This window comes from Arachis stenosperma, chromosome 3 (genome assembly GCF_014773155.1).
Source record: "Arachis stenosperma cultivar V10309 chromosome 3, arast.V10309.gnm1.PFL2, whole genome shotgun sequence".
NCBI lineage: Eukaryota > Viridiplantae > Streptophyta > Magnoliopsida > Fabales > Fabaceae > Arachis > Arachis stenosperma.
In genome coordinates, this window is record NC_080379.1 from 10332210 (window position 1) to 10349985 (window position 17776).

At 30.0% G+C, this 17776-nt stretch overlaps 2 protein-coding genes across 5 annotated transcripts; both read right to left on the minus strand.

Moving 5' to 3' along the window:
* Nucleotides 1-704: 704 nt before the first annotated feature.
* On the minus strand, nt 705-5484 carry LOC130965916 (uncharacterized). Of its 3 annotated transcripts, none has more exons than XM_057890672.1 (7): nt 4579-5484; nt 4068-4129; nt 3353-3453; nt 2874-2949; nt 1466-2031; nt 1295-1358; nt 705-1161 (listed from the first exon to the last, which is right to left on the minus strand). In XM_057890672.1, exons 5-7 carry the CDS (start codon nt 1972-1974, stop codon nt 898-900), a joined length of 837 nt encoding a protein of 278 aa, XP_057746655.1. In that variant the 5' UTR covers nt 1975-2031; nt 2874-2949; nt 3353-3453; nt 4068-4129; nt 4579-5484; the 3' UTR covers nt 705-897. The 3 variants fall into 3 exon arrangements, with proteins under 3 accessions (XP_057746655.1, XP_057746656.1, XP_057746657.1); XM_057890673.1 differs by having other exon boundaries at nt 4053-4129; XM_057890674.1 differs by having other exon boundaries at nt 4068-4132.
* A 72-nt stretch (nt 5485-5556) lies between these two features.
* LOC130965917 (uncharacterized) lies at nt 5557-10865 on the minus strand. 2 transcript variants are annotated; one of them, XM_057890675.1, is made up of 7 exons: nt 10328-10865; nt 10063-10139; nt 8737-8811; nt 8455-8545; nt 7543-7602; nt 6383-6509; nt 5557-6025 (listed from the first exon to the last, which is right to left on the minus strand). In XM_057890675.1, exons 4-7 carry the CDS (start codon nt 8530-8532, stop codon nt 5976-5978), a joined length of 315 nt encoding a protein of 104 aa, XP_057746658.1. In that variant the 5' UTR covers nt 8533-8545; nt 8737-8811; nt 10063-10139; nt 10328-10865; the 3' UTR covers nt 5557-5975. The 2 variants fall into 2 exon arrangements, 1 of the variants encoding a protein (XP_057746658.1); XR_009081240.1 differs by lacking the exon at nt 6383-6509 and having other exon boundaries at nt 10328-10863.
* Between the last annotated feature and the right edge of the window lie 6911 nt (nt 10866-17776).

The window sequence follows — 17776 nt, forward strand, 5'->3', positions numbered from 1 at the left end:
ATCAAGTTAAAGGCCTAAAAAGCATGTTTTCACATCTAAGTACAAATAAGGAGACAATCACAAAACCATGCTATTTCATTGAATAAATGTGGGTAAAAGGTGATAAAATCTCTTAAAATCAATACAAGGTAAACCGTCAAAACGGGGTTTATCAAAGTACCATTTGTACAAATAAGAATCTCCCTCAACAATTTGGATTTGGCCCCTGAAATGCTACCTCTTGTAGCATTCAGTTGCAAAGAGCTCTTCCTCCCAAAACATGTCAATGATAGTACTTAGTAGAATAGTTCCATTGAGAGGTTCTTGAAAAAAAAATGATAGTCTCTGTGTGCAATTTTGATGCATTCTGGTTAAAGCTTGAATCCAAAAACAATGTCTAAAGTGAAAAGCTATTTGAATCATCCCTTATATATATATATATATATATATATATATATATATATATATATATATATAAAAGGGATTCACGAAATTTAAACCCTTTTAAAAGAAAAATACTAAAAATATAACTAAAATGTATTCTATAAAAATAGATATGTTGTATTAATTTTGGATAATTATAAAATTATCACTACACTAAAATAAAAAAAATAAAATACAACAATTATTCAATATGTCAATAAATGGTATAACATATTTTCTAAGATAATAAAAGATAATAAAATATTCAAACAATTGTTAGACACTAAAAAACAAAAAAAAAAAGAAGTCCAACAGAGATGTAGTTTACTATTACGTATTATGTTAAAAACACATAACGTCAAGATACTTACTGATAGCAAAACAAAATATATACAACATATATAAATTTGTTCATTAAACAAAAAATAAAATATTTCCAAGACAACTTAATACATAATTCAAAATATCCATTAAATAGAGTTATACATAGGAGGCCTAACATCGCTGAATCGATAACTCTATCTGGCGGTTAGCTATCGAGCTGAGTTTCAAAGAAATGATATCACCCTCCTTTAAATTGTATATTCTACAACCCTCACTCCACCCGAGTCCAAATTTCCATTCTGTACCTCTTCCTCCACTTTTCAGTAAGTGGAAAAAGAACACATTCTTCTCTACATTGGAATCTGGACCGGTGATCGTCCAAATCGAACCATCTCCAGATGGTTTAAGATTTGCAGCAAATTTTGAAGCCAAATACTGCAACGAATAATTCATAGTTAACACAAACATAATATTTTTATGCACAATGAATAACAGATTTAGGAAGAACATCCAATAAGCTTGCAAGAAAAAAAAAACAAAAGAAAGCACTCTTTTGAGATCAAGTTACCAATCTAGATTGTCCGACATCTGAAGCTGTGATGATCTTTTCAAAAGAAGCCTCTGGAGCATACCTAATTCAGGATAATATAAATATGTTAGTCATCACACTAAAAAATAGCAAGCTATCCCATGATATTAAAATCCAAAACACAAGGAAAAAAGTTACATCTAGCATTACCTAGGATCAACCAATTCGTTTGCCGCGTTACTTTGTTCGTTGACCTCCAATGATAAACTGATTCCACTAGACAAATCTATCAGATTATGCGGATTATCCCCTACCATTGTCCCATCTTGATCATTGTTTTCATCACCATCTGATGAAAACTGATCATCAGATGGTTCAGACCCAGATAGAACCATCACATTAGCTGATGACTCCTCATCAATCCTGGTATACTTGATGTGGAACACTCTTGATACATTATCAAGTGTCTTTGGGTCCATTAGCTCAGGCACATATGCATTAGGATCAAGGTGAACTTGGATGGGTTGGTTGTCCTTATCCCACAATGAAATAAAAAAAATTCCAAAATCGACATACCTAAATTGAACAAATGCCTCTCTATCGATAAGATAGAAAGTTCTAATCTGTTCAAATGAGTAGTCAGTTATGAGCAACTGATCATTATTTCTTATCACCTCCAGGACTATACAATTATCTAGCTCGTCAATAACATAGAACATTGGACCTAATCATTCCCCATGAGTTGAAACAAAAGTTGGAGGAAGAGCTGTGTCACCCTATATTCAAATTTCTTCCCAAAGTTAATTCATGTGTAACAAAACATGCTAAAAAACCTTCACATAAGTTTACCTAATTATTTAGCAAAGAGATGTATTTTAAATCTACCATTATTACCAACTGAGCAACACAAGAGAACAATAATCACATAAATGAACTAAAATTATAATGAGAAGAAAGCCTTAGCATAAATAATTGAGAAGATTCTAGTTGAGTAAATAGCTAAATTAATTTAAACAAAATATCCATTGAAAAGGGACAAAGGGACAAAGCAATCACTCTCAGACATGCAGAAAATAGTAGAAAATAACAAATTAAAGAACATAAAGTCAAATCAGGAATCTAATTAATTGAGATTGATACTACTGGCCAAAACTGCACATTGGCCATCAAGCTTATTAAGAATCAAATAGAAAACTGAGAGATTTCAACAATGAAAAAAATTTTTCTGTTATCTTAATAGATTCTGAAACCAAATCATGTACATGAACTTCGAATCATCTTTTCAGGTATTAATAAATGTTGAATTTTTAAAGTCATTATCAATATATGTATGATTAGTAAATATTATATTATTTATTTTGAATGGACATTGATAATTTATCAAAACTAATCTTTTTAGAGTTGTAGTCTACACCCATTTGAGAACAGAAAGATCAGAAACACATAATTAGCTAATCAAACTCATGTAACAGGAAAAAAAAAACTATCAAGAGGAGGAAAGTAGAAAAGACCACTAACTGAATATAAATTAAAAACAAACCATTCGAAGTTAAAGATTTAACCCACCTCTTAATCAGTTAACATGCATGATATAATATTCCATAATATATTTCGTTACCTGCTTACTGAAAAGGCAAAATCTAAAAATCAGTTCCTTTCCGTTGGGCCAGTATTGCTGGGTTGCTAAAAACCTCCTATTAGCACATAATGGTACGATTAGAATTTAAGACTGAGACTTTTAATCAAGAAACCAACTAAGTAAGTATACACAAAAAAAAGTAACAAATTAAAAGCACATTAATGAAAAATACCCAAGAGACCACGTTGGAAAACTACTACACAACATATTTTACAGATTACAACAACTTCTGAAATATGGCCTACATATAAATGAGAAGCCAATAAAATTAAATTACAACATGAAAAATATATGATAAAGAATTAAAAAAAACTATAGATGGCATAACATCGATATTTAATTGACATTAAAATTTTCAAAAGTTAATCTGAAATACATTGAATGGAAAAGTAAATGAGACTTCAATCGAACTGAAAATGCAGCAAAGAAAACATCTTCTCTAATGCTAAGCAGCATACCTGTTTGGATCTTCTCTATTGGAATCCATGGCCATTCAGCCTTATCAGATAGAGAGAGTTGGTATAAAGATTCAAGAACAAAGAAAATATCTTGTCTCTTACTGCAAAAGAGAAAATTATAATAAAGTAAACCCTAATAGGAGATTTCAACAAATTCAAGAAAAACAGGTGATAAAATTGAATAAAGAAACTTAAAGAACAAACATAAAGAAAGAACAGCAACCATTCATAAACAAAAGAAGAAATAAAGGAACAAAAATATCATTATTTATTCTAGTAAATTAAATTTCTACTAATGTTAATTATAATGTTGAGAAGTTTAAGAAAGCTAACAACTACTACTAATAATAATTTAAAGAAACAATCATGAATTATAAATTTGTTAATTAGAATATGCATTACAAACGATATGAAAAAAAAGAAATATACAAAAACTAGATCAATAATAAAATATAAAAGACCAGAATGAATATCAAAAAATTATAATTACGATTTTATTTTTTTTACTCTTAAAAATGTTTTAAATTATCTGCTTAATATTTTTTCTTATTCGATACAATATAGTAATACCAAAATTATCGAATTTCACACGGCCAATACAACCTCACTAAAACTGAATTAATTAACTTGCTAAAAAGAAATTAACAAAAAATAGCTTCCTATTATTATCCTTTGAAGTTCTCTCACGTTAATAACTTACATTTTAGTATGTTACCTTAAATGTAGCTTCCTAATCGAGATGATTAACAAAAGTAGCACCTACCCACGTGTGACAACCTGCTAACAAAAAGCATAAAAAAAAGAACTTAATAACAATCAGATGTTAGAAATATCCAAGTGTCAGAGATCTGTTGTTTTGGAAATCAAAAATTTCTTTCTTTCTTTTTAAATCGGGGAAGAACCTCTCCTTGAATGATACATGCATGCCAAAATATATGACAATCTCTTATATTGGTTCAAATTAAGACTCAGCAAGATGGGAGAGCAACAAAAATTTGAGTATTAGACAAAAAAAATCAAAAAGGATACTTGAACTGAGACTATTCACATAAAGGTATTAACTGGATATTTTCAGAAGACAAAACTTTAGTTGATGAAATCACCGAAAGAAAAGCTAAGAAAAATGAAAAGAAAAGCAAAACAAAAAAAGTGAAGAGAAGATCATGTTGGGACTGCAACAGTTAGGGCAAAACCTTAACTTGTTATTCGATTGTCAGAAAATTTACCTGTTGAAAAAAATGGAGACGCCGGGACCACTGGAGATGACGACAAGCTTGTATCTTGTATGATTATTTGGGGTTTAACCATGCAAAAAGTTGGACGGTGTCTTTCTGGGTTGAGTGAGCTGAGACCCCAGAGAGAGGATGGACGGCAACGGCGTTAGGTCTTCTTTCTGACCTCCTTTTTATTTATTGCGTGTGTGTGTAATGTTTGTGAGCTTTGTTTTTTTATTGCGTGTGTGTGGGGGGTAGGGAGGGGTGGGAGAAGAAAGAGTAACCTTTGATTTTTTAATATTTCTTGGTAATGTTAAAGAGCTAAAAATACTAATAGAAGATATAAGATTATAATTAAAATAATGTAGATAATTTCTTAAAAATAAATGACACTAAAAGAACGGTTGTGAGAGATGAATAATTAGACAAACAATTAATTTCACAATTATTAATCAGAAAATTTTTTAATATTTATGATAGCTAAAAATAACTAAATACTGAAAAAAATATATTGTAATATAGTTTTTTTATTCATTTGAGAATTTTTTATATCAATAAATTTTATCTGTCTCAAAGTTTAATTAATTTTCACAATTTTTTCCATTTTTATTTCTATTGATAATTAGAGAAAAAAATGATGAAAAATCACAGAAAAAAATTGAAAAAAATAATTTCTGAACGAAAATTGTACGAAATATAAAACAAATTAACAAAAAATAACTAAAAAAATAATTAAGAATGTATTTATTTTTTTTATAAAAAAATATGGTTCTTCCTCTTAAATATGAAACTTGTTAAAAGAAAAGTTAATTATTGTTAATAATTTTATCAGAAAAAATTCTTTTTAGTAATAAAATCTTCCTAACAATTTTTTTAACTAATATTTCTTTTTTTCTTATATCGACCGAATGAATAATTTTATAACATAAAAAAGTAAATTTTGTGTAGATATTAATTGTTTATATGTATTGTAGAATAAAGTTTCTAATTAATCCACAAACCAAGAAAAAAAAGAAGAAAATTAAATATTAAATACAACAATTATCTTCAAGTACAAAATGAAATCTAAAAACTTCTATCAAATTAAGATGACATTTGAAAACTTAAAATATCAATTTTCAAAAAAAAAATAATTTTATAAATAAATTGAATCTTGTGAGAAGTAAAATTATAATTTAGTCTAAAGAAAATATATAGTTATAATAATGGTATAGAAATTAGGAATTAAAAAAAAACTCCATCAAAGCATGTGATAAAAAATCATCAAGTAGAAGCTGGTTTAAAAGAAGACTAACTTTCAAAATTATCTGAATATTAAATAGGAATGCTTCCTTTAATATCAGAGACGACAGCCAATACCCTTTTCAGCATCCATAACAATGCAATCTTAAACTAACCCGAGGAATGGGTCAGACGAAAGTTGCTCCAATATTTTTGTATCCTAAATTAGAATTTATATCTGAAACAATTCACAGAAAAAGTAAAACAGTTCTGGTCATGAAAGGGGAAAAAGATAATCTAAAATATGGAGGTTTGGAAAACTGGAAAAGTAAATTTCTAATCACCTTTGAATTTGTAAGTTTTATTATTTGTGAATCCTAGTATCTTATTTCAAGGTGATTAAAGTCTTACTTAATCACTTTACCAACTTTCTCAAAATAGAACAACATAAGTGGATTTTTATCCTACTATACCAAACATAAGATAACTTTTATTACTAAAGGAAACGTGAGAGAGACAGAGACTCTATAAGGTAAAAGAATTCAAGACAGAATCTTGTGCAATAGAATTCAAGACAAAATTCAATAGTATGTACCTAAGAAGAACTGCAAAAGAAGTCTAAGTTTGCTATTTGTATATGGAATATGAGAATTCTTTTGGCTGCTACTGACTTCTGTCTTTCTTATGCCTACATCATAATAAAACAATATATAGGGGACAGCCTATAATCTGTTGCTTAGTCATCACAAATAATGCGTAAATCTTTCATCAAAAAAATTAATTGATGCCTTAAATCAGTAAATTAAAACATCACCAACAAGATTCAGTCACATATCCTGACACAAAGCCTTAAAGCATGATAATTCAGTCGCATATTCTTAGACCATCATCTTTTAGTTTATCACGTCTACCAAGTACCAACTACCAAGTGCTCACTCGCAACATATTCCAAAATGTCATACTCTAGTTGTTGAAGGAGCGAGAGGAAAAATAAAATAAGTAAATTAATTTCCAAGTTAAAAATCATCTGCCAATAAGAAAATAACTTCCCATGCACCAACATAGAGAATGCACAAAAGAAATATAAAATGGAGAAGCACCCCCATCCATTATGGAAAAATATAATAACATTTTCATGAACTATCTCAAGTTATTGGGTAGAGGCACACAAATGATTTTATACCTTTATATAAGGGTAATTTACATTGATAAAATAAATAGAGTTTAAAATTACGCAAATGTCCTAAATCAAAACTGGTCACATGCCCTGTCCTAAACACCTCTATATAAATCGAATCAAATTGACTCGATTTATACTATTTATATGCAAATAGTATATAGAGGTGTTCAGAATAGGACGTGTAACCAGTTTTAGTTTAGAACATCTACGTAATTTTGAACTTCATTTATTTTATCAACGTGAATTTTCCAAACCACCAACCAAAAGCCTTATATGGGTTTGAAGCATTTACAATGTGTGCCAAAATTTAACTTTTATTTAGAAGAATGAAAGACTGTAGTAATCAAATTCTAAACATCTTACTCACAGAAGAAGCTCTCATGCCTATCATGAACTATCTATCCCAAAAATTTTGGGTGTTGAATAAAGATAAATGAATAGACAAAATAATTTTACATCTTGACATCATAATCAGAACAAATGAAGCAGATACTAATTAGACCACCTGATGTCACTGATAGATGGATCCAATGAACATGGGAATAAAGTGAAAGAAATAAAGAATTTGTACAGACCTGAATCAAATACTTAAATGGATCTACTACAGGAGTAATCATGTCTATGTACGCCTCAATCTGCATTCCACACACAGAAAATTCAATGTGATAGAATGTACATCATTGACGATATCATGCAACGCTCAAGTTTCAACAGTAAAGTTCAACTAAATCAGCACTTTGATGAATAATTGTTCATAGGACAGTCATATGGTTAGCATGAGCTAATTTTGCAACCATTCAACCTAGCTGTTATGACATATTTAATACAAGCTAGATACTTCAGAAATTGGGAGAGGGGAGAAAAAGTTCTTAAATTCCTAATTCAGTCCAAAATAGTTCACTAATATAAATAAGCATCTAAAAATTTTTACTTTAAGATGCAGGACATTCAAAGGTCCTAACCCCTCAAAGATAATTGTTTCCTTTTGTAACTCAAGATCAAGATTTATTTCTTTTCTCCTAAAATCTATTCATGAAACTCTGTTATTTCACTTTACTATGTATTTATGAAGAGAAAAAAAGAGTAGAAGTAAAAGTAAAAAAATAAAACAAAATAAAATTCATTTTACATGACAAATGAAGCGTCATCATCATTCTTTTTTTTTCCTGCATAATAAAAGCATTATGTATGTCTCAAAAAGTTGTCACAAGATAACCTCTTCATGAAACTAAAGAAACATGATGGTCATATACACAAAACAAAGGGAGTAGTAGACATGTGAGAATGGCGTCGAAAACACCTTCTAAAGATGTCTTGATTCTAGAAGATATACAAAACAAAGCTTCCAAGTCTACTTCAAGTAGCACTAAATTTTATATAAACAACTTTATATACTATTTAGGTAATGATACTTTGAAAATAGTATGAATTCAAAGACACTTAATAAAACAAGAAATGATCATTATAAATATTGGTATTTGGCATACCTGGACTCCTTTTATCATCTCAGAATCAACATTAATGTGATGTTCATTGATAACATAATCTACCATATTGACTGACATTTGTTCCTGTCACCTGGAAGTACAAAATATATAACATATTAAGTGAATAATGAATTAATGATTGTGAAATAAAATAAAGAAAACCAGATGAACTACAAATAAGTTTTTTAAGGATTTCGAAAACATAAAAATAGAGATCTCTAAATTAGTGTATTGTATTCTAGAACATACAAACATGAGAAAAATAAGAGTTCCAGTGAGAACCATTGGTAACTTGGGGAAGAAATTCACTTTCGAATAAGTGACTGAAAGTCCCATGGCCAACATCGTACAGAAGTCCTATAAAAATGACAAGATCATTTAAAAATAAATATTGAATAAGGAATCATAAGCAGTAAGCACCCAACCACTCCATAATACATAATAAGGTGGTAATTATTGTTCCCTTATAAGAGTAAATCAATGAAAAATTAAATTGATTCTTGAAATGTTTTAAGCATTTCAATGAATTAACCAGCAAGCCACTACACGCCAAAGGAATGCTCAAATCTGGAATGGACAACACTTGGATAAACCATATTCACCAAACTTGAAATATAAACCAAATTGATCTATTTAAAAATTGATTACCCTTCTTGGGTTGTTGGAGAAGTTCAGAACATTCTATAACTCCATTGAACATTTTTTACTGTCACAATAATTGTACTCAAGTGTATTGAAAAACATGGATCTTCATACGATGATTACTTCCATTCCAGTATCATAAAAAGGAATAAAAAAAATAAATAAATAATAAAAAATAAAAAGAGAAAAAATTTTACAATAAAAAAGTTAAACACAATTGAATACAGATTACACACTTCACAGATGAAAACTACTTTAGCTTACTAAATTTACCATGTGACTCTAAAGCAATTAAAGGAGTATAGTAGATGACCAAGTTGATGCACTAAACACGGAGATGATATACTTTGATAAAAATATAAGTTCAGTACAAAAGTAGACATAAATAATTAACTTGCTTTTATAAGATCCCCCATCTCCCATCGTATCACGTTAATTTGTATATAGTTTTATTAACACAAATAAAATTAAAACAAAAAATATAAAAGTAGAAATCAATATCAGCAACAAATGACTTTTTTTAAAAAAAGAAAGAAACAAGAAAGATTGAAAACAATAATACTGATTTTTAACAATAGCCAATACCACTAAAAAGTACCACCACTTTGCTCAATAATATATAAAGAGAAAGTGGCCATTAATTAAATAAACAATTTAAAATTCAACCTTTCAGATCTTGAACCATGATAAATAATTTCTCATTCTCTTCTACTACTCTGTTATATCCAGCAGCTTAAGTTCCCATATCCTTTATTGACTCTCTGAATTCATAAACCAGTATTTCATCTCAATAATTAATAAGCATAAAACTGATTCTCAATACACACAATTAACTTACAACCAGAAGTTAAAAAAAAGCATCAATCCAAAAGGTAACAAACTAACAAATGAAGCCATCCAAATTGAAACACAATGCCCTTTGGAATTTTGGAATAGTTCCAACACAAATCTCAATTGATCACATACCAGTGCAAATGAAAACACCCCTTTAAGAACCAAATTTATCAAGATGGTTCCCATCTTCTAGCAGTATTTGAAGTATTCTGCAAAACAAATTGGGAGTGACCTATTTATCGTGATAAGTTCCTAACAAATAAGAAATTGCAGAGTGAACAATGACAATTCATAATCATATCTAATTGATCAAGCAAGATCTAAACATAATAGGAAACCTTAACAACACTTTTTCACTTTCTCTACTCAGTAAATAGATATTTTTGTGATACCTAACCTGATCTCCATCACGTCCGTCACTGCTACGACAGTACGACATCTTGTTCATCTTGTTCAAATGTTGCTTATGCTTCTCCTTCTGCTCCGCCAGCACCACTGGAGATTTCGTCCTCTTTCGATCCGACTCTATCTTCGCCGGAATTCCACAGAGAGTGAGAAGAGATGTGTCACTGAGAGGGCTCCGAATCAGAATCAGCTTCACAAAAAGGAAAGTAGTGAGGAACCTTGGTGCTTCATCAGTATGTGCGAAATCCTAACCTCAGCTCCATCACCACCGTGGCTATTGCCACAGTATGACATCTTCTTCGTCTTGTTCAAATCCGGCTTATGCTTCTCCTTCTACTCCGCCGGCACTACCAGAGACTTCTTCCTCTTCCGATCGGAGTCTATCTTCGCCGAAATTCCAGAGAGAGTGAGAAAAGATGTGTGACTAAGAAGGCTCCGAATCAAAATCGGCTTGACGAAAAAGAAAGTAGTGAGGAAGACATAATGTCTTCCCGATGGAACACCCCTATTCCCCAATCAGATTCATTCTAACTCCATCCTGCGGTCCACATCTATTGATCTAATGCATCCGGTATCCTATAAATTTTTAACCTTTTTTTATGATAAAATATCTAACTCTACACTATTAAAGTATTAAGATAGATAACTATGTTAAATATATCGATAAATTAATAAAAGCAACTAAGTATTTGATTAGGCATCACTAAATCGAAAAAAATGGATGAAAAATATATTTTTACTTACTTTTTAGTGGAGTTAATAAATTTTTAATAATAAAAGTAAAATTACTAAAAAATTCATTATAATTTTTTTGAGAAGTTGAAATTTATATTTTTAATTTTTTTTGAAATATATATTTTCACATGATAAATAAATAAAAAATACCTTTAACCAATTTTACTTAAAAATATCTTTTTATATGAGATATCTAAATATAAAATTATAACACGATTGAAAAAAATACATTTTTAAATGATTATGGGTTCATTATTTAAATTATTGCATACATTTTAATAACTTGTAACAATATATATATATATATATATATATATATATATATATATATAAAATATGATTCCAAGCCTCTAATGAATTATTAGAATTTTGCTTAGTTGTGTTAAGTAGTTGGAAAATTGATAAAGTATGTTATCAACAAATCTATTTTGGTATGTAATTATCAACTCATTCTCTGGAGTTGTGATCTTTATAAAACTTATTGTTCTCTTTCTTATGCTTAAATTTGTATGTGTTAGTATGTTTCTCTGTGTTTTTGAATAAAGGATGGTTATTATATATAGATGTGGGCTTTGTTTGGTATATATATATATATATATATATATATATATATATATATATATATATATATATGTAATGTAACAAATAATTAGCCACTACACTCATCCATCCTTTCAACAGCGTTGCCAGTATTTTCACATTGTCCAAAGGCCCTCCGAAGTTCCTACAGAGAATACAGCAAAATATAAGAACAAGGAACGCATAAGCAAAAAAAAATTGAGATGATAAAAAAATCAGGTATTATAAAAATTTGGAAACTAATAAAAGAGATATTAAACAAATAAAGAAACAAAAGTTAAGCGATATACATGTATGCATATACATATTAGTGTAAACATAGTTTACTAATAGATAAAGAATCAAAGTCCATTAGATCAAGAAATACCCAACAATTTCAGTTTAGAACAGAAATCGGTGAAGCCTGATGCACTGGAGCACCTGAGCTCGACGAACATTGAATGCTTGCATTGGAGTGAAACTCAACAGGATTCTTAAATTCGAAAGGAAAATGAGGAACAAAGGGATCCAGAGGAAATTTTTAAATGGAATAAGAGAGAAATAACATCAGTAACACTTAAAACATCACCCATGAAAAAACACAAAACAATATAGCCAATTGAGGTTAACTTGATCAAAAACAAAGTGGATTAACTCAACATCAAATTTACATAATAATGGTATCACCTGCTATTGATTATCATGGGTGGAGTCCTCTAAAAACCTCACAATATCAATATCATCACATATTGCACGAACAACATGAAGAGATTTATTCAATTCATATCCAATGGGTCTAGGATCTACTATGAAGACAATTTTCTTGTTCATCAACTGAGAAATCATGCTATTCAGAACAGTGTAATCATCCTTTGACTAAGGAAAAAAAAGAATAGGTACATTAGCAAAATTCACATACCTGAACCATAAACACTAAACTGAAAACAAGGACAATTAAATTAAATTAAAACCAAAATGATTACTTGGGAGAAATTTCCTTCGTCTATCAAAAATTCTAAGCAACTCTTTTTGAGTATTTGCATCACCTCATCATCCTCAAGTATGAAAATATTGCTGCCATTTGAATGGGAAACAATAATTTTGATGCGATACCTAAATAATGTAAACAAAAGCAAAATATACATTGAGAGACAGGTGTAGAAGATGCAATAAAGCAAAAAAAAAAAACTGGTCCCAACAATTCCGAGAGATAAAATAGATACCTTCTTATGGCATCAAGACACTCAACTCTACACAGATAACAATAAAATAAATTTCCAACATGAGAAACAGGTGCATTACATAAACAGCAATAGTACCACCACTTCTGATGTTTCAGTACATCAATAATCTCACCGATCAAAAAACAAATCTGATCCTGTAGAGAAACAGTAATTGGTATATTATGATACATGTTTTATCATACTACACATGCTGAAACACAGTTCAAACGGTTGAGAACATAAATATAAATACTAACATTTCTTAATGCAGAAGAATATATTTTAGCACAAAGAAAGTCAGCAAGCATCTCTTTAATGCTATGCAGTTGTATTGGAACACCAGATATGACTTGGTTATCATAACTTCTAAGTTGTCCACACTAAGAGAAGTGTTCAACTATTAGGCTAAAGGCCGAATCAGAACTAACATCCTTAAAATTTGGAAGCAAAGCATGAATTACAAAACGCAGCCAACTTTGTAAAGTATGAGCAAAAATATATTGGCATGTAAAGGAAACCATTCAAAACAACAGCCAAAGAATTAGAAACTGGGGATCAACAAACTATATTCAAAAATGATTCCTCCAATTCATTAATATCTAACATAAAGAAAGAGTACTAACCTTGATGCACTGATCAGCCTGAAGTTTGTTGAAAAAACATGCATCACTAATGACATTGATGACTTTAAAGGTACCGCAATAACCGCGAGTGTTAATCCTCTTTGCTTGAACTTTGAAAATGATCTCTTTCCTAATGAGTTGATGAAAAACCTGTGGACAGTATTGGTGCTCAATTTTCTATCATAGAAATTGAAAAGTGATCACTAATTAATGGACGAAATTGAAGAATAAAAATAGTTATTGATACAGTATACTGAAATAAAATTTAAGAGAATTAATCATACCTCCTGTTCATCTTCTAACAACAAAAACACATCAGAACAGGTTCTCCCTAATAGCTTAGTGGCTGCACTGTCTAACAAGACAAACATTCCACAAGAAGTCTCATCTTCAACAAGTATCTTAATCCTATAACTATAACCAAGAAAGTAAATATCAGATTAATCTATTTGTGAGTCTTACAAGAAGCTGATATGTGAAGCTTACTTATATTATTGAATTAGAACATATGAAAGAAAATTTTTAAATCATAACGTGGATTTACCTGATCATAAAATGCTAGACCTCTCTACTGCACAGCTGACAATGAAACACATTATCATCACCTACAATTGGATGACCACAAATACAAGAAAAGACCCACCACTCTGGATCTTCAACAATCTCTTTAATTTTTCCAACCACAAAGAATTGTTCATTCTATTAAAACAAAAATTTTATGAATTGAATGGACAAAGCATGTCTACAATATGAAAAAATCAATTAGCATGAGTACTTCTTACATAGCACTAAAACATGTTAAAAACCTAATAGTACACACCTCATTGTTTCCCTTAAGATTAGCAATCGTCCGTATTAGTTTCCAGTCAAAAAATTCATCATCAATTACAGATACTAAATCCCCAATCTCATTACTACGCAGTCTACTGAAATGGTGGCTTGCGATATGGTATCTATGAAAAAAATTAATATTAGAGTAAAAGAATTTCAAGAAAATAGCTAGAGAGAGAGAGAGAGAGTGAAAGAGAAAGAGTGTGAGTGAGTGAGCAATAGAGAGAGAGAGAAAATGAGCAACTGAGCAATAGAGAGAGAGTGTGAGCAAGTGAGGGATGAAGAGAAAGGCAGAAATTTTCAGTTCACTGGGACAAAATTTGAGAAAAATTGAATCGAACTAACTCATTGAGAAAATTCACAGTTTCCTGCATATCAGGGTTGATTGAAAACCGAGAAACATTGATCACATTTTGGAGACTAACTTTATCTACAAATCACAAAACAAAATAAGAAGAAATTAATTCATAAAGAAATAATTCATTGGTAAACAAAAATATATAAACAAATCAAACTCAGACATGTGTGCAACATGGACAACTTTTCACCTCCATTGATTTTGATCTTGAAAGATTGCAAAATAAGAACTGGTGGTCTCTGATACTTTTACAAACTATTAATGTCTATAAGAGCAGAACAGTCACCAACAAGATTATAGGGTATTTTCTTCCTGGGTAATCATTATAATAAATGAGATACAACAATAGAACAATTCAAGAGTAATAAAAAATGAAAAACAAGCATAACATAATTTAAAAATAGAATGAAAAACAGAAAGGCAAAGGATACCCATCAGCAAAAACCTCAAGGACAATAACTTTCAATATCTTTCCATTACACTCAACATCCATTTTCCTTTTCAATCCGCATAGCACCCCAACAAATTCTGTTTAGTCAAATTATAGCAGAAAAGATTAAACTGCCGGATACAATACCACAAGACATTTCATTGAGCTGTTATGAATATTACTTTAAAACACCTTTATTCCGGGTCAATTTTGAAAAAGCGAAACTTACCTATTAAGTACTCATAATCAGTGCACTTTTGAAGAATCTCGTCCATAGAGGTTAAACTTAAACCAGGATTAGGTATGACTCTATTTGCAGCTGCAACAACAGAGGTACTACACTTGAAAAGGATGCGGAACCGATGTCTTGTAACCTTAACCAATCCACCATTAAGTATTACTTTGAAGTCGGAAATAATGCATACATGTATTTCTTTTAACTGATGAATAAAAGTTGTGATCAAATCATCTTCAATAGTTGCTTGGACCTTGTCGTGCTGAAAATTAAAAAAGAGGAAAAAAATAATCTGACCATTTCTAAATATCATACCATGAAATATTACATGCTAAAACTTATCACAATCACAATTTTAAAATACACAATTTAGTTAAGTAAAAAATGAGTTTTTGATAACACACACACACACACACACACACACACACGCACACACACACACACACATACACACACACATACTCACCTGCTTATCCATCAAGATTACATGTAAGAGTTTCTGCATATTTTCATTAACAATGAAAGCATCTTACTATATGGTCAAGATCTTAGCCTCAATACTCCAAGTTTCCTTCCATGGAGAGATTTTCTGAAGAGGATCAATACTAAGACTCATCTTATCAATAAATAAATAGTAAATATGAAACAATATGGATGAAAAAAACAAATTAAACAACAAAATATCGGCAACAGAAAACTGTGTGGGATCTGAGATTTATCTCAACAGAAAGGAATGCAAGGGAAAAAAGACAAGTAAGGAATAACTGATAGCTCTTGAAAAATCTCCACAATACTCCATTACCTCATTACTAATTATACCAGAGGAATGAGCAAGTTTGTAAGGCAAAGCTTGTAGAATACGTTTCTCTTAGACTCATTGGCTAGATTGATTGATTGATTGACATATGACATTCAATGTGTCCATAGGTAATTAAATTAGATATACTCATACCTCTATATAATATAGATATGTCATATCAACCTATCTATAAATCTATATAGATCTATCTATCTATCTATAAATCTATAAAGAAACCATACCTACTAATTGATCCTATCTTTGACTATATAATAATATTCCCAATAAGTATGACTGGTGAAATAGAAGACATGTCAACTTATTGCCAATCAGAAACATAGATTTCATTATTGAAAGTGAAAATTGATAATCAACTCTTGAGCCCAATCATTAAATCAAGAAGACGACAATAAGAAACCAAGAAGATTAACTCAGATAAAGAACAACAAAAATATTCTATCAAAACGAATCAATTAAACCTACAAAATGAAACCAAAGTAGCACTGAATTAGAGGATGTACAAAATTAACTAACAGATCCAAAGTACAACCATGAATAATTAATGACATCAAGCACAAAAATAACAGAACAAAAAATTCTCTCCAAACCTAAAAATAAAACGAACAAAAATTTTTACCATCGCACAGTCATGCGGATGATTGAAACGGCAGCGAGAACCATAACCACAGAATCCAGTCCTCAAATAGTAGATACAATAAGACTCATCAAGCCTTTGGCAAACCCATCAGCAACAGAAGAAGAAGCCTCACCTTTCCAAAGGAGCAAATTTTTTTCATTTTAGGAGAACCCATGATAAACCCATTAATCAGTTTGGGAAATAATAACCCATGAAAAATGTTAGGTAACGTGCTTCAAGCCTTGTGACAAGTATAAAAACCTGTTTTTGGGATAATTAGAAGAGACAGAAGACCCCTGACTGATGAACAGCATCCATCACGACTCTCATTGAATCACACACCCAACAAACAAAATCGATGACCTCAAGAGAACGATTCCTAGCTCTGGGTACTTGGCTTTCTGATTCTGAAGAGGACGAGTCCGAGGGAGTGATTGTTGAGCTGACGAAAATGAAATCGGGTTTCAAAGTGAGAAAGAAAAAGAAAGGAAAGGACCCGTAAATGAACAAAATGAAGAAAAGGAACAAGATGACTTATGTGTTAATGGGATAAGGCAACCTTGAATTGACATTTTTTTGCCAAAAAAGGAAATTAAAAAAACTTATGAGATATATATTTTTTAATAACAATTAAATTTAATCTTAGGTTGAATACATTTAAAAATAGTAATGAAAACCATTTTATTAACCAGTGTCTATATTTTTTTCCAATTATCAATTTTTTTTAATACTAATTAATAATTAATTAATTATTGCATAGATTTATTTGAAACTGGTAAACTAAACACATATTTTTTTTAATTAAAAAGGGATTTGATTAAATAAATAAAAAAACTAAAGAGAGATATATTTTTTTAATAACAATTAAATTTAACCTTAGGTTGAATACATTTAAAAATGGTAATGAAAACCATTTTATTAACTAGTATATATATTTTTTTTCCACAATTATCATTTTTTAATACTGATTAATAATTGATTAATTATTGCTCGAGTTTATTTGAAACTGATA

Coding starts and splice junctions, on each gene's coding strand:
- LOC130965916 (XM_057890672.1), bottom strand. CDS start 1,974: ATGTTCTATGTTATTGACGAGCTAGATAATTGTATAGTCCTGGAGGTG. Junction 1,359..1,465: donor AACGAATTGGTTGATCCTAG/GTAATGCTAGAT, acceptor ATCCTGAATTAG/GTATGCTCCAGAGGCTTCTT. Junction 1,162..1,294: donor ATGTCGGACAATCTAGATTG/GTAACTTGATCT, acceptor TATTCGTTGCAG/TATTTGGCTTCAAAATTTGC.
- LOC130965917 (XM_057890675.1), bottom strand. CDS start 8,532: ATGTCAGTCAATATGGTAGATTATGTTATCAATGAACATCACATTAAT. Junction 7,603..8,454: donor AGATGATAAAAGGAGTCCAG/GTATGCCAAATA, acceptor TGTGGAATGCAG/ATTGAGGCGTACATAGACAT. Junction 6,510..7,542: donor CATTTAAGTATTTGATTCAG/GTCTGTACAAAT, acceptor AACAGATTATAG/GCTGTCCCCTATATATTGTT.